Source organism: Erithacus rubecula, assembly GCF_903797595.1.
Source record: "Erithacus rubecula genome assembly, chromosome: 15".
In the NCBI taxonomy this organism is placed as follows: Eukaryota; Metazoa; Chordata; class Aves; order Passeriformes; family Muscicapidae; genus Erithacus; species Erithacus rubecula.
In genome coordinates, this window is record NC_136667.1 from 8,324,827 (window position 1) to 8,351,500 (window position 26,674).

The 26,674-nt window shown below is 41.1% G+C and overlaps 1 protein-coding gene across 6 annotated transcripts in view; it reads right to left on the bottom strand.

Moving 5' to 3' along the window:
• The window catches only part of IL1RAPL2 (interleukin 1 receptor accessory protein like 2), a 359,275-nt gene that overhangs the window by 326,394 nt on the left and 6,207 nt on the right, over positions 1-26,674 (bottom strand). For 4 of the 6 annotated variants that reach the window (XM_079318894.1, XM_079318892.1, XM_079318890.1 and 1 more), the window contains exon 2: positions 20,767-20,867. In XM_079318894.1, coding sequence (XP_079175020.1) covers positions 20,767-20,848 — 82 coding nt within the window. In that variant the 5' untranslated portion in view covers positions 20,849-20,867. Of the gene's footprint in view, positions 1-20,766; positions 20,868-26,551; positions 26,595-26,674 lie in introns of all 6 variants that reach the window. The other 2 variants (XM_079318891.1, XM_079318889.1) reach the window with 1 other exon arrangement.

A 26,674-nucleotide genomic window follows, 5' to 3' on the forward strand; every position in this document is an offset into this window, starting at 1 on the left:
GCATCAGGCTCAAACCCTTCAAACACGAGGAAAGTTTGCTTGAGGCAAAGAACCAGCACTCATCCTTGCTTTGCTGATGCAAATCCCCCTTACCTTGAGAGCAGTCCCTCATCTTTGGCAGAGCTGCCCCAAAAGGGACATGAGGACACCTCTGCTCCCAGGTGCTGTCCCTGAGAAGGACACGAGGACACCTCTGTGTGGGATACTGCTGAAAGCCAGGGAAAGAATCAGCTTGGATTTTCTCAGGCTACTCAAGGAAAACATAAGAGAAATAATTATAACAATGATTAAGCACCTGCTGGATGCATGAGAGACGTGATGTTTTCATAAAGCATGTTTACCAGGGGTGTCACCTGCCTTGCACCAGTGAAATTACTTGTCCTTGCTACTACAATCTACTCTGTATTAGTGTGGTTGGTTCCTTTAATAAATGGGCTTTCTGCTTCTCTTCTGCATGAAGGAAGTATTGTTGCTATATTCTTTTTGCCACACTCCTAGCTTAATAGCAGCACCTTTGCTCTCAGGTGCTGCACTTTGAGGGACATGAGGACACCTCTGCTCTCAGGTGCTGCACTTTGAGGGACATGAGGACACCTTTGCTCTCAGGTGCTGTCCCTGAGAGGGACATGAGGACACCTGTGCTCTCAGGTGCTGCCCTTTGAAGGGACATGAGGACACCTCTGCTCTCAGGTGCTGCCCTTTGGAGGGACATGAGGACACCTGTGCTCTCAGGTGCTGCCCTTTGGAGGGACATGAGGACACCTCTGCTCTCAGGTGCTGCCCTTTGGAGGGACATGAGGACACCTCTGCTCTCAGGTGCTGTTGTGCCCTGCCCAGGCTGTGCCAGCTCACACTGCAGGACAATGATCAGACAGAGCTGGCACCCAGTGACCCTCTGAAGGGCAGGGCATGCACACAGCCCCAGAGCTGCCAACTCAAACTTCAGGAGCCCAGCCTTGCTTTGAAAACGACAGAGCCAAGCCCAACAAAGCTGCACTCCAGCAGGGCTTTGCTTTTTGTACATCTCACTGAGATGCAACTGGCTCTAGGCTGACAGCAGCACAACCCAGAGAGCCTCTTTAGCTAGATTACAATGACCCTGTGCATTTTTAATTGGAATCTGCCTTTCATTGGTGTTTGCTGACAGCCCGAGGGGGGCACACAGCGATGCTCATGAAGACAGGTGGGGATTCCTGAGTATCTTGAGCTCCGCAGGCACTACAGAGTCTTTGAGCTGGAGGAATTGTGCCCTGATGCCCCCTGCAGCCAACAAGCAAGGCTTAAAGCTTTTGCCTTGAACACACTGAGCCAAGCCCATGCTTCTGCACAGAAACAAAAAAAAATAAAAATGGTCTGAATAGAAGCTGTAAAGCCAGGCAAAATTCAATTGCTTTCCCAGCCCCATTTTATACTTAGACAAGAGATTCCTCTTCTTAACTACTTGACATTTTGCCTTCTAATTTCCTCAGTACCTCTTTGCTCTTCATTGATTAAATCCCCTCTCCAGTCCACAGACAGCTCAGCTTTTTCCTCTGCCTCTCACCTGGGCAGAGTTTGGATGAACCAGTACTTTACCAGTCCCACTGGGGTACAATTCACAGGAGTTCAGACTTCTACTTATTTTCCTTGTTCTGCAGTTCTCCACAAGGAGAGGGGAAAAAAAAAAGGAGTACTCAGCCCAGCTCAAGGCCACCTGGGAGCTGCTTATTTGTTTACCTTGGCTGGCATTGGGCTCAGCCAAAGCTCCTGTGTTCCAGAAACAAGTTCCCCTCTTCTCCCAAGGCATGGAGAGGACACAGCCCAAGATTCTAAGCCAGGCTGTGAGGAACAGCACATCAAACAAAGAACCCTCTCCACAAGTGCAGCAGCACTCTTCTATCCAGTTTCAAAGTCCTGGTAAAGCTCTTGTCTTTGCAAAACTTTCACTTTCTTCTCTTCCTCCTTCTTTCACCCATGAAGCAAATACATTTTGCAAAGAGCTTCAGCTCCATTCTTTTATATAGCTTACTGTTATAACCTTTTATACAGTTTTCACTGGTTGCAATGAAGTTAATCTGCTCCCCTCAAACTCAGAGTGTGTGCAGAAGCCCAAGGAAGCCCTATTTCCTGAGCAAGAGATGCCAGCACAGAGAGACCCAGGCTGTGAATGAGCCAGGCACAGCTCTAAGTGTGCACAGGTCCTGCAAAGCTCTTACATTCCACTTGTTACAGGACCAGCCCTTCAACCTGTGCCTTATGTATCAGGATGTAACATTCCACACTTAGTTGGGCTTTTTCCTCCACTTAGTACTACACCCCATTCAAAGTTTAAACTTCTAGTTCTGAACACTGATATATTGACTCTTTAAAAGAAGTCACTCGACTGTTTGGGTTTTGTTTTGTTTACTTAGTTACTCCAATATGCAACTCCTCAGGTACCAGCATCCCCCAGCACAGAGAAGCTATTGAAGTTTAACAAAACACTATACCCTAAGTGCATTTATACTGTTTGAAGGTTTATGAAGACAGATCAGCTAAAGAAGAGGTAAAATGTGTAATTTAAGATCTTCCATCCTGGGAAATTCTTCTTGCACAGAAGAAAACAAGGCCTTTGTTGTCTCTGTTAACAGTAAGCCACAGCAATCAGTAAATAAATCTCAGTGCATTAAAAGCAGGGCTCACTTTCTAGGCTCCCCATCCCACCACAGGAGAGGAGGCACGTATGGGTTCAGGGTTTGCAGGTGAGCCTGTGGCACCTGCTCTCACAGGAGAGCCTCAGCTCCAGAAGCAAAGAAATGAACAGAAACTTCTCTTCATTTAGGTGTTGAAATTTTAAGCAAAGCTCCCTAAACTCCCCAAGGCATATTGTTGTTTCCATCAAAGGAAGCCAGTGAGCATGACTGATAAGTTTGATTTTCAGTGCTGCTTAGGTTCTGCAGCTCTCATCAATTGCAGGGCAAGTCGTAGGTACTCAAGGCCACATTTTTTAAAGGGTTGATATTTCAAAATGTATTGCAGTCAACAAAAATTGGGAGTTACAGTTCTTTGAAAAGTAGGAAGGCCTTCAGCACTTCTCAGAAGTCACACTGAATTTTTTTCTCCTTTTCTCCCTAATGTTTTGCCTTCTGGCTCAGAAAAGATGACAGGAACACTGGAACCCCTAATTTCATTACAGAAATTAAAAAGAGAAGATACAACCAAGTATGTCTTTGGAAAGAAACACAAGTAGTGCAGGGTGCATCCAAAAAAGGTACAAAACACAGGAAAAACACATATTCTCTCTGGAATGTCTTTGCTTCTGTTTTCCACAGGTCAGGGGAACTCACCTCACCATTTTGAAGCCCAAATTTATTCCCTCTTTCAAGAATCAGTTTAGTTAGCAATGATCTCTATATTAGTACTGCTAGAGGGTTCTCACAATGAAGTCCTCTCTCTGTTTGCACTGCAAAAATTAAATAGCAAAACTGCATTATCTATTAAGAGGTTTTTTAGTGTATTTGTTTACAAAATGAGAATTACTTTTACATTTGTAATTAGGTAGCTCTTAACTAATATACAGAGAAATCACAGCAGAAGATGAAGCTTTGCTATCAGCACAATCTTATTAAAGGAGAGCTTAAGATTTTAACAAGAATAAGAAATTAATCATGATAATGTGTTTTTAGATCATCAAACACAGAAGTCAAAAGGGAGCTTTTGAAAAGTTGTTTGAATCAATATATTTTCTCTGATGATGTCAGTTTTAATACAGATTCAATAAAAGAAAAGCTTCTTTAAATGCTTCTGGCATTATTCTATACATTAAAATCTATGAGGTACACTATATTAAGTTAAAATTAGATTATGCATAGTCATTCTTTCACTGTTCACAGGGAAAATAACTGCTCCAATATTCAGAAGCTTTCAGAAAGTCTTTAACCCTTTCTGAGCTAGCAGAGCAGAGGCTTGCTGAGGTGAAGCAGGTCAGAGACCCCACCAAGGCCAAGGAGACCCCAAGTGCTTTTCATCATTCTGGGATCCCCTGCAGAAGCCATTTCCTCATTCAGTTTAACAGTGCAGTGGACCACCAGAGAATTCAACTCTGACATTTTAAAATCAGCTGAAGTAAACATAGGCATGGGCTTTTGATTATTTTTTTCTGGTTTAGAGATGCAGCTTGCAAGTCTGTTGTCAGCATGGAGGGACATAAAAGTCAACAGACCAAGGGACAGCATCAGTGATGGTTTTGCAATAGCACTTGGGAGCAGCAATATCTGACTGTGGAAGAAAGTAGGTATAATTTACAGTCTCACCCAGAGACTTCATTAATCCTTTTTGACTTAGGGGCCCTTTAATATCTGTAGGAGGCTGCCACATTTTATTTAGCCAGCTAGAAGCACAAACTACATGGACTTGAAGTCCAACTGTGAAAGCTGAAACCAAAGGCAGACTAGATGACTAAACACAGAAAAAAAACTTGTAACAGAAATTAAGAGAAAATTACTTTTCTGTGATTCCTGAAAGTATAAACCTGAATTTCTCACATCTTATTAAAAATCCCCTGCTCCCACAGTGATTTCATTCCACTTAGTTCACATAAAACTGCTTGAAGAAGGTACCAGGATCTGGCTTCTCAAAGACCATTTTGCAGCCTCTGTCTCCAAGAGTGTCCTGAAGAATATATCTGGCAAAAAGCTGTTACTGGCCTTCCCTGGTTCTTCACAGCCACAGTGATGATGGGAGACAATGGATATTTCCAGTCTTATTCCTCTCTACAATGCAGACTTTACAGCATTTTTGGCAGAGGCATCCTTCACACGCCCATGTTTGAGCACAGTGAATTTTTTTGAAACAAAACCAGTTTTTTCCTAGATATTTATGAGTATTCCCACTTTTGCCTCACATGGCCAGGTGTACACAGTGCTGCCCTTTCAGCAACATCCAACCACACTGCTCCAAAAACTAAAGCATGACACAGCACTGGGCTCTTCCATCACAACAAACTCTTCTTTTCCAAGAGGTGTCTCTCAATATACCTATTTAGATATAATTGCTGCTGCAAACTGAACAGGCCAGAGCTGACATGGCCAGTAAGACATGGCCAGGCAACCCCATGTATTTTCCTGCAGAATGAATTTCATTTGTGCATTCAGTCAGGCAAGCACTGTCTGTCTCACAGTGGAAGAATGACCAAGCCATCTTGACCCACAGTGTAGCTCTCAGCCACTCAAATCATCACAAGCCCACTAAAACTTAGTCAGAAATAATATCAGTAATATAGTTTTGCTTCTGATTTTTTTTTTTAATAGCCCTGCCAGGAATTTCAGTATTTCTGCTCTTCTGTACAAAGGGATCCCAATGTCTATAAGTAATCTTAATTGGTGTCCTGAGAGATTACCATTTTATCATTATCACAATATTCAAAAATCTCTCTAGGACAGGCTATAGCCCTTCAATTAGCACTATTAAAGTATTGCTCATCCTTCCTACAGCTGAAGCACTCAAGAGCTCCAGTCAAAGACAGAAGAGAGACAATGCCAATTCATGGGAACTTTGTTAAAATGAGTCAACAATTCCAGCCCCAGAGGTTATTTTATCCCCACGTGTACTTGACAAAAGATAGCTGCCTACTGACACAGACAAGTTCTGTTTTACAATTTCATTTAGGTTTCAAGTTGCAAAGGCAGTTTCACAGGCAATGCTCAGCTGGAGACCACCACAGCTTTGTTTCTTCATATCATATCTAATTGGAAGGTTTCCAAGGATAATTGTTGCTGAGAAATGTATTGATTTGCTGCTGAGAATCTTAAAGATGTTTGAGGAATTGCAATCTCCCCAATGGATTTGTCTTTGAAATAACAGTAGTTATGTATTACTTTTCTCTTGTGGACCACAAAAGTGCAATTAAAATTCAGATTTTGTATTTGGAAACAATATGTGGTATCCAAGTGGATTAGAATTAGAGGGCTTTTCAAGTGGATGCACTGAAAGAATCTGCACAGCATGTCTGAATTCCGCCTGCACTAAACAATTTGTTGTCTGTTTAGTCAAACTAGAGCCAAGGTGTCATTCTGGGGGAATTCCTGCTGCTACACCTCTTGACATGCTACCCTATTGACATGCTTGACTTTTATTTTAATGAAGAGCCAGGTCCCTACAGAATGCAAAGCAGCATGATTTTCATCATGGTAATACCTAGAAAATGCAAAGATACTTTCTGGGGATTTACTCTGACACATTTATACTTTTCTCTCCACTTATCCATTGCAATGCCTGAGGTGGCAGCAGGAGAGGGACCTGTCAGAGCCTTCCTCTGACACCTTGGTTTCCTCCAGCTTGTGCTCTCACCTCAGCAACTTGTGGCACACATCAAATTACACCAACAGGGAAAAAACAGCTTAAAAAAAGCTTCCTATCTACAGAATAATCACAGCCATCAGGTACTCATCACTGAATGGCAGCTGCTGTGCATTTGCACACACAGCCCCTGTCCAGAGGGGTCTTTCTGCTGCCACCATGCAGGGAATGGGAGGGTCCCTGCAGAAGTGCCAGCACAACTGGGCACCACCATAAGAATTGTTGTTATAGGCTAAATAAGCAGCTCTGCTGCTTGATCCTGTGGGTTATGAGGTAATTATCCACTGAATAACCAAAATCAATGGATGTTTTTGCAGAATCATACTAAATAAGCAGAAGCTTGGCCCACAGAAAGAAGAAAAAAACCACATTGCTACACAGTTGTGTTCTCTAATTTCTAGTTTAATTCCATCAAACTCAATAGGTTTGCAGCAGGAAAAAAAGCTCCACAGCCTAGGGTTACTAGTAAACCCTATCAAATTACCTTGAAATTTGAAAGATAAAATGAATACTGCTCTTCCTTTTTTAACATATTCAATTAAAACCCCTTCTTGCTTTCAGAACTGCATACACTGCCACCTTTGAACAGCTTATGGAATTCCACTGCAGCCAAACTCCTGAAATTTCCTAGGAAATCATGTCACATGGTGGTTTCCTGCCTTTGTAAACCCCACTTACCCATTCAAGCCAAATCTATAATCCAGTAAATATTTTACAGGTTTCACTTCCAAAGCTTTACTCTTTTACACATATCCTTCCAAAAAGTCTTCCAGTTTCTCCCTATGACATCTATCCCATGTTCCTTCTCCCCCTACATCTCATTCCTACTCATAGCCTTAAATGCTTAGTCATAGTCTGAATAGCCTAACTCACCTTTAAATGATCTTGGAAACACTGAATCCCTTTGGTTCAGTGAGTACATTCCACTCTTTCTTCAAGGTTTTCAGGTTCAAATATTTGAGTTCCACAAAGTAACCTGTTTCATTACAGTCTGCTCCCTCCAGTGCAGGCTCTGGAAACCATGCATGCTACCAAGGATTTAACCTAAGCCTAAAGCAGGACTTAAAATGAACAGTACTTTGCCTCAGGGAGGATCAGCACAATGCAAAATACTTGCATGCAACTATTAAATTATTCTTTACAAATCACATGTGTTCCTGAGTTACCTGGCCAGTCAGTATTTTTTAAATATACCCCACAAAAACAAACATGAACCCCAAAAAATCTGCCAAAGACAGACACACATAGCAATGCAGCAATAATCAAGCTGAGGTGGAACCATTCTTTTCAACACCAGCACAAATTGCAATAACAGACATCCAATCTATGAGAAATGAAAAACAGAGCAAAGCAGCAACATAAATTACATTCTCTGTAAATGCAACTAAGTGCTTGCAGAGCATCAACAAGGGAAACATTAAATTCCTTCATCAGAAAGAATTTGTCACAGTTCATGACAGACACACACAGGCACTGATGGAAAAACCACCTCTAAACAAAATCTAACTACATAGGAGACCAAAGTCAGACTGTTTGGGAAAGAATGGTTATCCCAGGAAGCCCATTTCCTCCCCAGCCCAGTCTTAATGGTAAAAACCTCTTAAACACAAAAGTCAATATGCTTAGGAATTTGCAGATGGGGTGAGGAAAGTGAACTAATTTTAAGATGGGCTCAGCCCCTGTTCTGGCAAAAAAAGAGACTGCCCAGAGTAGGGATGGAGCAATTCTCCAGGGGATGAGGAGCAGAGGGATAATCTGCCATTTTAAATGAAGCCATCCTTATTATCATCACCTCCAAAGTGACCCCAGAGCTTTGAGCTGAGGACAAGCAGGGCTGTCCCCTCCCCAGGGACAGTGCTTCCCTTGGTTTGGGAGGAGGCCAAACAAGCAGGAGTGCCCTGCTCAGCCCCTGCACATCCCCAGCTGTGCCAGGACTCCTCCAGGCTCTGCATTTACCATCTTCCCAGGTGGGAAAATCCTTATTTGTCATCCATTAACATTTGTAGAAGGGACTCGACTCAAGAAAAAGTCGTATTTCAAATTAACTGTTAACAAACTGCATACAGAAAGAACAGAGAGCAAAAAATCAGTATATATTCCAAATAAAAACTGGGCTCTGAATACATCTCCCCCTCTAGGCAATTACATGGGTAAATCAGCTACTGAAGAAATGAAGCAGTTATGCTAAGTCTATTATTGCAATAGAATTTTTCCAGAAACAGTGAATTACTCTGAGTATTTATCATAATCTATTATCTGCAGAAAAAAAATAAAAAAGTGAAAACTAAATAAGTTTATGGAAATGCATTTACCTAATAATATTTACCAAATGACACCATTCCCTCTGCAGCTTGTAGCAAACTCAGTCACAGAGGCTGAGGACAGGTTTGCCTTATTAACACAGCTCTCTGCCTGTGTATTTTAGGTACCTCAGAGCACAGAACCATCTGTGTGTATTCTACTAATGAGCTACTTCTTAGACTGAGGAAGGCTGGCCAGGCAGCCAACACCAATTACTCAGATGGAAACTGCCTAATTTTTAGGCAATTAATGAGCTCCTCTCTCACTTTACAGAGACACTTCCTCTGGTTAATTCTCCTGGCATATTACAGCATATCCTACTCTAAAGAAAGTTTCTCAAAGAAGAAAATAAAAGGCATGAACATGGAACATGGCACAGCCCAGTCCAATTCCCTAGAGCAGAGCCCAAACTCTGTGTGTGGGACAGAAGATTGAGAAGCACCTGCAGAGACCTGAGCAGCATCCCAGTGAGCTGAGCCAGGGAGCAGGACCTTGAAAAGGAGACAGCTCAGCCACCCCCTCCTCTAAAGTGCTTGGGCACTAAGACACCTTTAATAACATCTCAAAGGACAGGCTGGAAGAGCCAGCATCATGCTTACACAAGACCACTGATGGTTTTATTCCCTCTCCCCTCCCAGCATTTTGGGAACACCTGACACTGCATGTCCCAAATGTTGCACAGCTCCTCAGCTGGGGATCACCACCCATGGATGCTCAAGAACCCCTGAACACTTACCAAGATGACTGACTGCTCCCATCCCTCTCCTTATCTGCTTGATGTGATTTTAAAAGGTAAGTCTAAGGGGCTTTTAGATTATTCAGAGATAGAATTCCCTCTTCTGCCACTGAAAAAATATTTCTTAATAATCTATACAAAGTTTAAGGAGCTCAAAATTACATTTTACAGCTCCCTGTTGGAAAGCACCATAGTAAAGCATGGAAGGAGCATTAAATTATCTGAGTAACTACACTGATAATGCACAACTTTCATGTGCAGAATCAAACTATTAAAGGAGATCTGATTTTTATAAGTATATTACACATTATCATTCTGAAAGGGCAACCCTGTGTGCAGAAAAGGATGCACTTGTCTTGCATAAACCTGAAAAACATGCCAACTGTAGCCATGAAAATACTCTAGAGGACAGTTTTACCCAGCAGACCCAGCAGAAACAAACTCCTTCCCTTTCTTGAGGATGATCATATTTACACACCAATGAGAGACTTAATGTAACATTTCAACTGTGTGTGACATCACCAAGCCATTCTACAATCATCCTGTGGAATTTGTATTATCTAAGTTCTCATGACCAAGTTACCCAGCATTTCACTTCTGGGGGAAAAAAAATATATATTTTTCCAAAAGACAACAAATTACTACAGCACATCAGGAGTGTTCCTTACTACAACATGAAGCAAGCTGGTGACACATTCTGCAAGTGACTTCACAGTTCTGAATAACCAACTGTTCATATGGGATCTGTATCCTTCAGAGCAAACCATCAATTAAAGCTCTTTATGAAAGACAGCAAATGGAACAGTTCATTTGCAGACAGTTCTAAAATGGATTTAATAATGAACCTTTCTTCCTCAATAGAGCTGTCTCCCATGTTGCAGTTGCAGCCAGGCATCCCAGGTCGTGGGATTTAGGTTTTATCTCATGCAGTATGTCAGAGGTATGTTGTAGAGTTGGAACAAAACCCTTTGCAATAAACACTGAGTGATAAAGAGCAAATTTAATCATCCAATGCAGATGAAAAAATCATAATGCTGTAAATAATATGATGTAAAGTCACAGTGAATAGGAATTATGTTGACCTATATCAGAAGCCAGCCAAAAAGCTTCAGCTTTCAATCTGCTCCAATAAAGCTGAAACACTCCACTCCTAAGTGCATTTCCACTGTAGTCCCCAATTTCCCTAAAACTATAGATGTCATTTTGAATGGAAATACTATATCCAATGTGTCATCAGTGATACACATCCTAATTTCCTTCCTTATGTCTAAACCCATACCATTATTCACACCTCTCTGCCTTTATATAATAGGGCAAGATTTTCAAGGTCACAACAGAAACAAATAACACATTCAAGAGCTCCAATTTTTCAAAATTGCTTTCTTGGCTTAAGTTTCAAACTTTCTTTTCTAAACCACAAGTACCAGACCAAACAAGTTTTTTATAAACACCTGAAAATCAGTTTATTTTCTCCAAAAGGAGCCTGCAACAACGAGGAAGAAGCAGGTCCTAAAGGTGGTTCTTTACCAGGGAAGATTGCCAGGGAGCTGATGGCCACAGATCCACCTCCAGCAGGAAGCCAAGGAAGCTTGCAGGATCCACTGAAGTGCTCCCACTTTCTCAGTTCTCATATCTCCTCTGCAGCAAACCTGAGAGATTTGACACAGGCAAATGCTTCAGGGAATCCCACAAAGAGCAGAGACCTGGCTACTCTGTGCTCATGGTCTTCCAGGTTCTTGTGACATCCACCTGCAGGGTGACAGACCTGCTGCTACTCAGCTCCAGGGTACAGAGCCTGGGAATAACCCTGCCTTTGATTCATGTTCCAGCACTTTCCCACTGATTATTAAATGTATCCCTCTCAGGGAATTTATTGTTCAAAATGAAATTGTGTCACTGGAAAAGAAATTCTGATGAGCTCTATTCTCTAGAATGTGATTATATTTCTGCATTTTACCAATAACTCAAGGACATCAATTACACCTCCCCTTCTAAGCCTACCCATACACATTTTTTCTGAACATGTAAGACAGCATCAGCCTGCATGAAGTGGCTCTGCACATTGATCTAAATAAGGATCACAGAGTATATAAAAAGAGTGCCAGTGAAACAAAACCATAGTGCTTAAATCCAAGAACAAACAATTCCTGCTGTCTTGTGAAAAATCTCTGCTTGACATCAGTCTTCATAAATAATAAGTCAATTCTATCTTCAACATACCAGAAATCTCAAATACTAAAAAATAAATAAATTTTTTCAAAATCTGTGGAACAATTTTGCCCTCAAATTTTTTGTGTATTTGTACAGTGTGATGAAAGGACCATCATTCCTTTAAATAAACATGAACATCTGGTTAGACTATACACTGAAGTGTCCTTGGACAAAGGTGTTTTAGGCTATTCACTCATCTGAGGACAGAAGCGCAGCTCCTGGTATTGCTAAAAACCTAAGGGCAGCTTCTTGGTAAGCACAGATGGAGCCCAGAGTTAGCTGAGTGCCTGCAGAGTCCCAGCAGCTCAGGACCAGCAAATGTTCTTTATCAGAGCAGTAAATACACACTGAGGTTTCTATAAACTTGGTTACCCCAGAGATGTGATTGGCACCTCCAGGGCTCGAGGTTCCTCAGGCATTCCATGTCTCATTTTACAGTGTTAAGTGAGTCTCCCTGTGTCCCCACTCCTCACTGAAGGGCAGCCAATAGCCAGTGTACACAACAGAATTGTAACATCCACAGGCAAGGGCTCTAAGCCTAAAACTAGTGCACAAAACCTGGTATAACCAAATATCTCTCCTATCTTCTACTGAAAAATAACAGAAATTAAAGAAGCTTTTCACTATCCCATGGATCCAAGGACATAGAAGCACATTTTATGCACATGCTTATTTAGCCTCAAAAATTCTCTAGAAGACAGGACTGCTTTCCTTGTCCTTGCCTAAGGCCTTAGTAACACGACAAAACAGAGGGAAATGTTAAATTTATGTGTTATTCCCTGCATCACCTTCAGTGTGCTGGCCAACCTTAATACAGTTTTCTCTCTTGCTGATTTTCTGCCGTCTGTAAAATGGGAATAACTATGAAGCAAACATTAGAGACAAAAATCACTCATGAAATACCATGATAGCAGATATTTACTAAAAATTCAAATAGTCCTATGAAATTAAAAAAAAAAAAAAAACCTATCCAGGTAACAAAGTACAACTAGAACATGGAAAGTCAAAGAAATAATACTAGCATCATGTTTCAAGGCTTCTGCTAGACAGCCCTGACAAACATCTGAATTGTACACAGGATTACTGGAGGTCTAAACACCAGCACATCCCCCAGACACGTGCAAGAGTGACACCCAAATGACTGTAGTTTAAAATATCAGAAAGTAATTTGGGAACTTCAGCCTTTCCCTATTGCCCTGCTCAGGCCTCTTCACAGAAGGGGGAGATGACATTTACCACCTTCAGTCCCAGAGGGACTGATGGAAATTCCCACTTCATTACAGCCACAGGAATGAGACAGACAGACACAAAAACTCACATCAGGTGCTGCCACTGCCTCCAGTTTCTTTATTAAAAAAAAGAGCAGTGCTCCTGGATCATACAGTCTCCTACTTATGCTGTCACTATTTAATTTTCCATCTGGAATAACAGATGCAGAAATCTCAGCAGACACCTTTTTAAAGCAATCCTGATCCCTGATAGATGCAAACCAGCTCCATTTGCCTTACACTGAGGTGTCAAAAAACCTACCTTCCTAAAAAAAAATATTCAAAAAGTGAGTGAGATTCCACAGGTCATACACAGCACAACAGAGCTACAGTTCTGTAACTCCAAAAAGTGGAGGAGGTTTGAAACAAATCGAGCTAACAGAAATACCCTCATGCTGTCCCTGTTCCTGCCTGAATAAGGAGCCACACAGGGAGAAAAGCAAGAAGGAACTGATGGCAGAGGCTGGGGCATGGGCAGCCTGGTGACCATGTCTTGGAAAAGCAAAGTGAAGATGAACTTGAATCAAAGTCTCTGTCTTGAGTGGCAGAGCACTGTGTGTTTACATATCAGAATGTATTATGAGTTGTAATCGTGCTTCTTGGAGGGAAGAATCGATTGGATTTGAAAGGGTTAGAGATTAATAAAGTGATAAATGTACCCTCTAGAGGTGACACTGCAGTTCAGATCAATTTTGCTTTCAGCTAATAGATGGGCAATCATTTCTACTTGAGCAAATTACAGCAGCATACAACCATCTCACACAGGTCTATGTATCAACATTTTTACATACAAGCACTGCCCAGAACACATTCCTTCCTTCCTCCACAGGTCAACACTTGAAATACTTAACTCTGCACCTCCTGAGAAGGCAAAAGTCTAATGCTTCCTTTATTAACTGTAAAACCAGCTTCTTCAAAAACTTGGAATGCCAATAAAACCCCCCACAAATGCATCTTAATTTTCCTTTTTCTCAATATTCACCACAGTGATCCCAACATCTCCTACCTCACAATTTCATTGCTTGTCACTGTGACAGCTACACTCATGGCAAAAACAACTACAAAATAAGTAAAAAAAAAAAATAGAAATTTCTGATGCATTGTGTTACAGGGACTAGCAACTCAAAACTGAAAGGCACATCAGTCAAACAACAAGCAAGGTTCTGAAAGTGAAGAATAAAAGGTTTAAATTCAGTGGACAAAGATATGAAAATGTGTGTTAATATTCATAACCCATTCAATCTAAGGAACCTTATTTATGTTCCTGCAGATATATTCAGCAGGGTGTAAAACCTGCCTTAACATGTATTTAAGTCACAAAAATTCAGGCACGCTTCAGAACTGCTCTTGCTCAGCACCTGACCCAAAGTGAAGCCATCACACCACAGATTCCTTAAGGCTCCTGCAGGTCCATGTCCCCCCAAGTGACCCCTGAGCCCCTGCAGCACAAGGAGATGTCCCCAAGGGAGCAGATACTCATTCCCAGGACAAGCCAACATGCTGAGCTTGAAGGCTGCTCTGGGTAGTCTGCAGCTGTATTATTCATACTTTCATTTTAACATTATGTAAGACAAGCTTTTCAGAAATATTTTCATGAACAAGACGAAAAACAAAACATGCCAGAAGAACTTTCCCTGTCCCTCAAGACAGTCAGTTTCAGAATAAGGACACCCTCCCTCAAGGTGAGCACACTGCAAATATTGAAATGAACTCTGTTAAAATTTCTAATTAGGATCTTAAAGAAAATAAAGCAAAGGCATCTTGATAAATCAGGGATTTTTTCTCCATTTTGTAGAGGGGGAAAAAAATCTCAATCATGATGACATGTATTTTAGCACTTCAGATATTATTAATGAACTTCTACATACTGAATCTAGATGTAGAACAGATACCCAAACAGTTGAGATGACACCCATTGCACAAGTGGAAAATCACAGATTATTACCTGTAAAGAAACTGCATTTCTTTCATGCTTTGCTTATTTCTCCCTATCCCCTGAAGATGCTACCTTTGTGATTTACTTCAGCTTGAATCCATTTAACTTGTTCATTTATTTTATTCAAATACACAAGGTTTTCCTTTTGGGAAGGAATCTAGCTTTAATATTAAGTATCAGCTCCATATTTTAATTACTTAAATTATATATGAACTCCTTTTAAATGTGTACAATAGCTGGAAATTTGAGTGCTTAACTGAGTTCAAAATTTAAACCTTGTCAGGTTGAAGTCACTAACTTCAAGCAGATTATTTATTTCCTTTCTTGTTTTTCTGTGTACACATCCCTTCCTTCCCACCTGCAAACAGAATGTATAATTGCTGCCAGCTGTTTTCCAGACAGGTGTGTCCAGCTGCAGTGCTGCTTTCTGACTTTGTTTGCTGGAGCTGTGAATAACTTAACATCTTCTGGGAGAAGTAAGAGATCAACACGCACTGATGAGCGCTGCAAGCTCCCGTCTCCTCTGTCTGCACAGTATTTGCAGGCAGCAAAAGTCAAAAGCCTCTTTTGCATCCCTCATATCTCAACAAGGGAGGGCTCATGGCCATGAATTTTACATCAGGGTCAGAAGTCACCTCTTCAGGCAGATGCAACTGCAAACTAAAGCAAATGGCAATGTGAGCACACATCCAGCAGCTCCTCTGCGCCCGCTCCAGCAGGAGCAGTGGACTTCAGAGTTAGGCTCATTTAAAATATCCCACTCCAGGCACAAATCCATGAGTCATGTCTGAAGTACAAACACCTCCATTTCTGTGTATGCCATAGTTTCCATGGCCAAAGTGGTCAGGCAACAGCACAGGAACCTTCACAGAAGGGAGCAGATGGAAATCGTAGGCACAAGCAGTGACAACTGCAGCAAAGGAAGGTCTCTGAAACATCTACAGCAGACCACACTAAGTCATCTGCATGAGATTTAAAAGGCACAAAATGTCAAGCCAACAGATTTTTAATGTGTTAAAAGGCACTGCAATACCAATGAGAATTTAAGACAGTTTGGCTGTGTCCATACACAGCAAGGCCCAGTGCCAGGCCAAGCCCTCTCTCTCCCAAGCCTTTGGTGATAAAGTCAGATGCAGGTGGAGGGTGACAAGGTGGGTGGAGGATCAGAGACACACTTGCTCCTATGGCATGAATGCCTTTTGGATGCTCCCAAGATACACAGAAGGAGAAGGAAGGCTGGAATCACACAGCAAATCCACCTGATAGAGGAGACATGACTCTGTAGCTTCAGGGACATACCCATGCTGTGGGAGATATGAAATCACATTGAATTCTCTTCATCATTGCTCACCAAAAAGGAGGTGAAAGACAGGTTCTACAACCAGAGAACAGGTTCTATGGCTGGTGTGTGGTCACCTCGTGTGTGAGCAGTGACAGCTCAGACACATGGACATGGTGTGATCAGAGAGTAAAGGGACACATGAACAGGGACACTGTGACCAGAGAGTGAAGGGACACATGAACAGGGACACTGTGACCAGAGCTGGGTAAAGGGACACATGAACAGGGACACTGTGATCAGAGTGAAGGGATACATGAACAGGGACACTGTGATCAGAGAGTGAAGGGACACATGAACAGGGACACTGTGACCAGAGCTGGGTAAAGGGACACATGAACAGGGACACTGTGATCAGAGTGAAGGGACACATGAACAGGGACACTGTGATCAGAGTAAAGGGACACATGAACAGGGACACTGTGATCAGAGTGAAGGGACACATGAACAGGGACACTGTGACCAGAGATTAAAGGGACACATGAACAGGGACACCAGTGGCAGCCAGTGCCTGCTCATTTTGGTTTAGAACATAAAAATGTTTGGTTTGTTGCAATAAACAATCATCTCTGGAGCAAGCAACAGGAGATCTGTGTGTCTGTTCCCCATTGCTACACCGTGCCAAGCCTGAGCCCATCAAGCTGTGTTAACCTGTAGAAAGGCTCCTAAATGTCCTTCAACCAGCAGCCTCACAGAGAACTTGAGGATGTCTGCCCTGCTCCAGCACACAGGGCTGGCATGCCCTCCAGAACTCTAGCATGTTCAGACAGCTCAGCAAATAATAGAGCAACAATAAATGGCATCAACCATTCACTAATGGAATTATGTCTAGTAAGTCAAACAATCTGAAAAATCTTTTGCTTAAAAAATGCAATGATTTTTTAATTGGTATTATATTTCCTGCTCTGATTATTCAAAGCACTATATATACAAAGGCTTTGGGAAAAGAAGTCACTTAATCCGATTAAAAGGAAATCACCTACCAGCTGGGAACATAGCAACTCCCACATCTTCAATTCATTTGTATAACCTCCACCTGTAAAATACCCTTTCTAGGATATTGCTAAAACTGCAGTCTCCACATTAGCTGTTTGCTCAGTTTTACTTCTTAAACAAGCAAGAAAGATGACTTGCAGTTCTCAAAAATGCTTCCTAATGCTAAGAAATATTTGTGAAACTTAAGTCAACATTGCACTCACACAGATACTCGAGGCAAACTATTCTGTCCCCACCACAAACAGGAATTGTTACTCTGTAGACATGACAGATTTCTTCTGGAGCATTGGGAAGTTGCTGCCTGTAAAGAAGAATCTGATGAGCATAATTAAATTAGCTAACCCATTTTTAATTATTTTGGCACCACATCTCAAGTGAGAAGCAGCCAAACAAATTTGTCTTGCTACAAGTTTCTGTGTCGTTTTTGCAGCCTTGCAGGGTACTCTAAATCTATTTGCAGGCTTCATATGCATCCCTGCTTCTCTTTTCCAAATGGGAAATATGGATGCCTAAATCTGTAACAAAGGGCAAGTAAAGGACATGAGAAAAATCTTTCAGTTCTGTTTTTCTATTCTCTTCCATGGATTGTTTTTTCAGCAAACTACAGCTCTATGCTTGCAGCTGGAGCACCATTTCATCAATTTCTCTTTAACATCTTAGATCCTCCACTCCTGGCCTCTCTCTAATGACTCTTGCTGTTGTCCAGTCTCTGTCTACTGTCTGCCCTTGCTGTCTGCAGTGCTCATCCTCAACTTTCTCCCCTTGGGTGCCCATTCCTTGACTTTGAAGGAGAATTTCTGCACCAGCCTCTGAAGATGCTTTCCTAGTCAAACCTTTCGTCTCTTTAAGCCAACTCCACTTTCACCTATAAAGCCTTTCTGGACATTCTGCCCCCCCTTTTAACTACCTACAATTGAGTGATGCCTTTTTATTACCTGACAACACCACCTCACCTTCTCCTTGCTCCTCTTCAAGCCAGCTCTCTTTAGATCTTCCCTACCCCTTAAACAAAATACATTCTATTACGTGATATTACACACATGCCAGTCAACTTCATAATTGCTCTTGTACTTGACACAATTTCTGGCCATTCATGCAATAATGCATGCAATAATTCTATGCATTGCTTAGAAAAAATGCCAGTCTACATAAGTCAGCAAAGACACCAATTGTCCTGGTTTATTGTTCTAGTAGCCCAAATCTGTCTTTATCATCAGTGTCAGCACCTTCCATGCACTGCTTCACACTGCTCTACATAACTGTCTGCACAATTTCCCTTCCCCTTTTAAGGATGCTCACCAGCACAGACATCCCCATACCAACAGCCAGCAAGACCCAAGACTAAAACACTCACCCAGACACTGCTGCAGAGATCCTGCCCACAGAGCATCCCTTGGGCTCTTCATGCACTCCCCCACCTGAGCTCTAGCCCACAGCTAAAACACTATTCCTGATCCAGACATCCTGAAGTTTACACTGCAGTGCAGCTGCCCACAAATAACCATTAATCAATTTCCCCTTTCCACTCCCCAACACCAATGTAAAATAAATGAATAAATCCCAAAACTCTGAACTACATTCTCAGTATGTTACAGCCACTGTCACCCTATGGAAAATATGCTGATATTGCTTCTTTGTGCATTTGCCTGTCTGCATCCACCCACTGATCTTCCACTAAAACTGTTCAAACAGTTAAAGTTCAGAAGTTGCTGGAGCATCTCTCCCCTCACAACATACAATATTCAGTGAAACCCCAAGCAATCAAACAACAGTGCTTCAAAGCTAAAGGCCTTTCAGAATAGGAGTCAAGTTATTAATTTCACTCCAAGTGCTGATATCACAGAAACAGAAAATTATTTCACACACAATGTAGTAGAAGAAGTAAAAAAAATAAAAAATAAAAAAAGAAATCAATAGTTCACTCCATGCAGCAACTAGAATGGGTACTGAAGGTGAAAGCCAACTACATGATTAGGTACTTGCAAAGAAACCATAATTTTACTTTATGTGCATTTTTTCCTCTTTATATTATTCTCAACACATACCAGTACAATCAAATGAAATTAAAAAAGAACCACCTATTCACTAGTGGGCTATATTTAGCAAGAAGCAGTCTAACATATTAAAGCATTTTTCCCACCAGTACTGAACCTAAATTGACACTGTTAACAGCTGTTATTAACACAAGACATTCTGCAGAGCCAAAGAAAACAGATTTTAAATATATATATATCTAATTAAAGGTAAACGACCAGCTGAAGGATGCTACAACCAGCAGCATGTCACTTGTACAGTTGTGTACTTCTGGCAAAAAGAGCTGCACAGGGCTCTGCTTGCAGGCAGGTGCTGCTGCCTGGCATCAGTGAACAGAGGCTGATTGTGGATCTCACAGAGGGTTCCCAGCCAGGCAGGGGCTGCACTTTTGAGGAACAGGAACATCATCACCCTTAGCAGAGTTTAGACCAAGAGCACTGTAGCCAAACCCCAAGATCCAGCACTGCTCTCACAGCACAAACTGGGCTCTGGACACAATAACCACACCAAAAGACTAGTTCAGTTTGGCAATCTCCATTGGCACTTTCCAGCCCAGCAGAAAGAATTCAGCCCTGTATATGAACCTGTCAGTTCTCAGAGTGACACTCCTCAGCCTGGGATGTGAAATGTAATTCTTTTTAATAGATGGCCCAATAATTTTCTTTTCTGTTCTCAATAAATGCAGAAATTAAACTTAACACAGGCCACACCAACTGAAGTCAGTAATTTCTGTTTGCACCTGCAGTGTTGGAAGGACTGGAGACCTTGAGGACAGCAGGATGAGTGGAAACCCTCACACATGTAAGAACAGCTCAAACAGTGTGGAAAAACATCAACAGTTTAAAAGTCCAACATTTACCCTCACACACCCAGCAGGCTGTGGCAGACTGACACTGCTGTGCAGCACTGCTGCTGACCTACTTGTCTGCCCAAGGTCTTCTAAACTCACAGCTTACTTGAGAAATACAAAGTCTCAGGAAGTCACTCCTTAGAGAGGGCAAAGCTGCAGGGTAGACATCAGGCTCAAGAACAGATGAACCATTATCCAGATGAACTGTCTGCCCTGGAAGGAGAGATTCTAATGCTTCTTTGAAGGGTTCTGTTACTACTAGAAGGTTCCAAAGCAGATGGAAACATGAGCCAACTCCACTTTCTTTCACTGACGGAATAATCCTTTTATCTACTCAGGAGAGCTCTTCCCAGTTAACCCTATGATCATATGTCTGGCCAGAATAACATTTTCAAAGATGACCTTTCAGTAATCAAAAAATCATCCAGACCTAAATCCCACTCCAAACCACATCCATATTTAAAATCCCTTAGCATGAGTAAAAGATTGGATGTTAGAACAATATCACAATGCCAAAGTAATTATTACCTTTGTAATACCTCCAGTTGAGGTTTCAACTTGATCAACATCTTCTTTTTTTTTCAAACCAAAAAAAACACATAGGACACTTTCAAACAGCTTTCATTTACTAAGCAAACCATACCAGTTATGACTTTTTTTTTTTTTTCGCAGAACAGAAAAAGTGGTATATATGCAAAGCAAAATGCAGCCATCTAAAATGTTTGACTGCATAAGCATGAGGTCCAGATCCAAAAGTAAATATAATTTTCTGTGACTTACCAGAATTTCTTTTTGACACGAGCTTCAAATTCATGCTGACTACAGTACAGATCACAAGAACCAAGAAAACAAGAGGCTTCATCTTTCACTTTCTGTGACAGCTGAAATGCAAACATAGTACAAAGTCTGAATCACAGCTTTTCACTCCAACAAAGCAGCAGCTACAGTTAAACATTTCTCAAAGAACCATTACTGGGCAATGGCTTAATGTAACAACTTCTCAGTTTAGGTAGGAGTAGGAAAACAGAACAGTTCAAAGAAACCTTGAACAATTTACCTCTTACTATCACACAGAAGGGTTGGGTTTTTTAAATGACACCTCAAAAATATCATTTCGCTCTCAAAGAAAAAAATCACAAGATGTAACAGGTTTTTTTAAGTAGTATGGGTCTAATCTGGCAGAATTTTGTATGTTTTATAAGGGGAAGACCCTGATGGTCATAATTACCTTTGTCTCATGCAAACAGATCAACAATTAAAAAAAAATTCATATTGTTCAAATTATATTGAATATATTGATATATTATTTACATTATATGGAATAATATTCAAATGTGTTTTCAGGAAAAGACACAGAGTAGGTTACTCATGCAATCTCTTAGCAACTTTACTTTCCCACTAGTGACCTTGCAAAAGCTCCTACAATTGCCTACAATTAATGCTGTTCCAGAAATTTCTCTTATTGTATAAGGCAAAGAAAGGTGAACACAATTCAGAAATCAATGAACATAGGTCTCAGGAGTCTCACCTGTGAAGTTTACTAATTACTTTATATTATGTACATTAAAAAAGAAATAGGAGAAATCTAGTTTAGAATTTTATTTTTAATTGTTTATAATTATTGGAACTAATTTTGTTTTCATTTACAAGTACCAGCCCTCCCAAGAAAAGACAGCAAGAGCAAACTGAGGCTCTTTCTCTGCACTCAAAAACAGGTAGAACAAATCTGAATTCATCAAAGCCCATCTCTCTCAAAGAGAGATGCTTTATTTTAAGCTAGAGTCCTCAAATTTGTGAGGACTTAGCTTCAAGTTATGGGCCTTTAAGTGGCCTGATATATTTAAACTCCAAAGATTCATCTCCATGTAAGATGCAGAGTTTAGATCAGGACCCTCATTATCAGATAAAGTAGGCAGTCATCTGAATCACTGTGGAGTTATTATTTGCATCAAAAGATTCAGCACACATTTTGCAGCAGTTTCAATTAAACAGAAATGCACAAAACTACCAGTGAGACCCCAAAATCCAACTTTGGGAGGAGCCCAGACCCCTCCAGCTCTGAACATTTACCCAACACAGCAAAGCAGCAAGAGGCTGCAATGTCCTGCTGTTCACTGACTGTTATTCATTTAATTCGAGTTTATTACATCAAATATTCTTCCCTTGTAATTTTATTACTGGCCTATCGTTGTGTGAAGAAAATGTAAGTAACCTCATGTAATCTTTTACATGATAGGAATTGTGTGCTATTCAATTATTTCAAAATTACCACTTAAAATGGAAGTTCTCTTCCTCTCACCTTACTGTATTACAATCTATAAACAGGCAGTGGATTTTCTTCCTCCCTGAATTCTATGGCACTTTATGGCTATTGATTCCTCACAGTAACAATGCTAAGGCATTTTCAAGAAATAATAAGAACTGAAGGCTGTCTGATAATGGTTAATGACATAATTAGCATTCATTCTTCCTTGACCTCTCTTTGGAGTAACACAATCCTGAAACCAGTAAGGCCATCTTGACAAGACAGTTTAAAAAAAGTAATTGAACTTAATCTTTTGACAGATAATTGTAATGATGATGTTATGCTAGAATGTTTTTCAAGTATAGCTTTGCAAATTAGTTTCTCTACTTTTCTGCCTTCAGTAATTACAGCTGAAATAGGGAATTCCTAGGTTCTTTTTCATGGGGGTCTGTACATCTCCACCCAAAATAAGCTAGGCTGCATTAAATACATTTTAAAATTCCAAGCAATTGCCAACCAATATTAATGCTAGGCAGAGCAGAAAATTCTTGGTTCTGTCAGCATTGATAGGAGTTTTACTTTTTGAAGCCCTGGTCTCAACAAGGCAGTCAGTCTCTGTACCTGCACAAATCAGGAAAATGGAGCAGGAAAAGGGCAAGAAATCACAGCACCACCCAGTCATTCATAATCAAGCCCAAAGCCTCAGCTTGTCATATCTGACACAACTCCACTGAGGCTGGCATGAAAAGACACATCAGAGTCTGAGCTGTCACCTCCACCATGGAAAACATCCCACCAAAATGGGATCAGTCACACCAGTGTGACCAGAGGGTCAGCTGCTTTCTGTCCTAAGAGAAACCTGCAAACAATCAGGCTGTTCAAACTGCCCCACCACAAGATAAAAAATAGTATGTATCATTATATATATATATATAAGGGCACTGAAACACCAATTACAGCCAGCTTGCCTAAAATCACTGAGAGAAGGGAAGAGAAACACAGAGCCAAGTGTTTATTGACAGAGGTGAAAAAATCAGCAATCTGAGCCTTGTTGTGACCTGCCAGGTTGTATTTGAATCCAGGTAAGTAAAGGGAGGTTGCTGCTATCAGAGGGAGAAGTGCAGGAAAAGCAAGGTGCAACAACTTAATTATTCATCATTGCAAGGTCTCTCCTTCCCTCTTCACCCCATTTGTGCTACAGACCTGACTTCAGGCATCTGTCACAGTGTCCTGCAAGCACACAAAACTACAAGGGGACCAGGCTGCAGTGTTCTAACAAAAACCATCCTGACTCCCTTATCCTGCCTAAGACACTTCATCTCTTTTGAAAAACTTATTTCTTCCACCCAAATCTTCATAAAACAGAGCTTTGGAAATTGGTCTGTTCCCATTTCCATCATGTACTGCCTGCTGCCTTTCCAGCACCCACTTCAGCTCATGTGGCTTCTGGGACTCAAAGGAACTTCAAGTGACAGGTTAGAAGGAGGAGGCACTTGGAAATTAGAAGAAACCCAGAGCATTAATATTTTGAACAAAATCCAGCCCAGAGATTCCCAAGTTCACACTTTAAATATAATTTAGCTTTGCTCCAATTTGTACCACAAACTTTGTCTATGCAGTGCTCCTTTTTAAAAGAAATCAAGAAAAGAAAAGCAGTGCATGTGCACTCAGGCACATGCCTGTGCACAGGCTGAGATTTGCTGACACACCACAAGGTTCTGGAGGTTCCTCCACAGAAGCTGTGATGCATAAGGTACTCATTAAAAACAGCAACCCATCTCTTTAGTGATTTCCAGTTGTCAGGTTTTGTTGCTCAGATATCTCACAAAAATAAATTGCCATTTTCACCCCACACACAAAGGATGAAATGGCAACAGTAATTCATTCATTGTCTTTACAGTAGACTTGATGGTGAGTTCTGTTCCCTTCTTTTCAAACCATTTCCCCACCCCACTTTTTAGGGCTTTAAATTTTAATATGAACTCACTCTCAGGTCTTCTCTCTTGCCAATGTATCCCATTGAGCTGTTTATCCAAAAAGATTTTCAGCCTATATAATATGTTGGTTGGAAGAAATCCACAATGGGCCCACTCCCTTTTTGTTGGTACCTCAAACATAAAAAGTACTCAAGGTCAGAGATAAAATACTCAAGATCAGAGATGCGTGCTAGTTCAAATAAAGTCTCTTCAGCTCCACTTGTTATGGTCATGCAGCGTTCTTCGCTCTGCTGCTCAATGAGCATCAAAGAATATTTCATTTTGCCTAATTCATTGTGCATCTTCACCATCATAACCAGCCACTTAAGTTGTCTAAATACACAGGGAGCATTAATTCTACAAGGCAGTGTGCATTCAGCACTTGTCTTACAGGATTTAAGTCTCCACTGGACTCAGGTCCTTAGCTAAACTCACATCTGCCTAATTCCCCTTGTTTGGCTGAAATTTGAACAGAAGTTTTAAAATGAGGTGCCCTAGGGTGATTTTATGATGATTCTTCATTCCCTAATCATCTGCTTTATGCCCAGAAATGGCTGCTGTACCTTCAAGGTGAGCCAGCAGTGGGGCTGGACCCTGGGAGCTCTGGGGCTCAGTTCAGTCTCTGCCTGGGGCTCTGGACAGCCTGGCCCAGGGACCCTACAGTGTTCCTTTTGTCAGATTAGTTTTTGCTAGCTTGAAGCCAAAAGTCTTTTTCCCTTCCTTCCTTTAGCCTGGAGACTGTACTGGGAATCCTTTTGGCCACATTTTGGTTTGGTTTGAACTGGTTTTGGTTTGTTTTTCCTTTTGGCCTCTATTGGGATCCAGCAGGACCACCTGGAACCCGAGACCTTGGAGGAGCTGAACCAACACAAGAAAGGAATTAAATCCACCACCTAGGGCTGCTGTGAGGAGGAGACTCACACCAGAAATCCAACAGGTTCCCAGCTCCTATAAGCTCTTTTCTCCTCCCTTTCCAGCAACACAGAAGGACAGTTACCATCTTTGCCTCTCAGCCACGAGGAGAGGTGCAGATGATGTGCAAGGTTCAATTTATTTTTTTTTTCCTGTGCTTTGCAGGTGTCTTGCTTTGTTAATAAACAGTTTTAATTTTTTTCACTTTCATCCAATGGTATCCATTTATCTCACTGGCAGAAGAAAAGGGAGTTATTGAAGCCTTTTCTCTCTAAAGGAAACATTCATTCCAGAGTGTTTGCTCCTAAAATTTGTCTCCAAAGCCGAGGCATGATGGAAACATGGTGTGCCTGCTCAACACAGTACTTGTGTTACACAAACTGGAAGTAAACAGCAACAAAGAAACAACATCTAGACTGTCTGGGATTATTCCTGGCTCAGCAGTGTATCACCTGCATGACAGTAATACAACAAGGAAAAAGCAAGGTCTTGTTCTGACAAAGCAAAAGGAACCCACAGCTAAACACTGACAAGGTTATAATGCTCATCTGCAATGACTCCCCAAAAGGCTGAATGTCTGGGTGCAAAAGAAAAGGAATAAAAACCTAAAACTCACAGATCTTCTGTGATGTGAAAGTAATGAACTCAGAACCTTATCATTTATTTCTGAGCTAACAGTACCACCCCTTTGGTGTTTACACTCAGGTTTTGTTTGAAAACATTTTAATGTTTCCACTCAAAGGTTAAATATCCTCCAAATGAAACTGTAGAAGATATGAAGTGCAGTGTCTTAAAGTTTCAAAACAAATCTTACACAGAAACAGAAAAAAATGTGTTTCAGTGCCAAGCACAAAAAAAAATATTGTGGATGGCCAACACCCCATTAATTCCCCCATTAACATGTCTGGCTGCAGTGTGTAGAAGTGATTTTAATTATGGTAAAATGGCAATCAGACTCAACACTGGGCAAACTGCTGGCTTGCCCTGTAGAGAAAACCCTGTGAGCATTAACACAAGAACATTTTCTTACAAGAATTTTCTGATACAATAGGTGCCTAAAATAGCATTCATTTATGGAGGGGGAAAAAAAAAAAAAAAAAAAAAAAGAAAAGAAAAGCAGGAAATGGGAAAGTCCCCTGAAATATTCTAAATATAGAGAAAGATTACAATATCTATAACATCAGAACACTAAAGAGAGTGATAAGCATACAACCACACTCATGTAAATTGCTACCAAGAAAATTTGATAAAAATCTAAGCCCATTTTAACAGATTTGCAAACCAGAAGAACTAGGACTACTCAGCACTGATTAGCAGATGGGAGTTCTATCAGCTCACACCACACACTGACCTCGATTCCCTAAGCAACTCACACAGAATTCAAGTTCATTTTATCTTCTAACCAGATTTAAAACCCCTGAATTGTACTCACCCCTCATTGCAGCAGCTCCTGCACTTGGAAACACAGAAAGCAACTGTAAGGAGGAACAGGAATGACAAAGGAGTGGGAAAGTTAGCTACTGGTTTTTAGCCAGCTGCACCACTAGTGATGCAC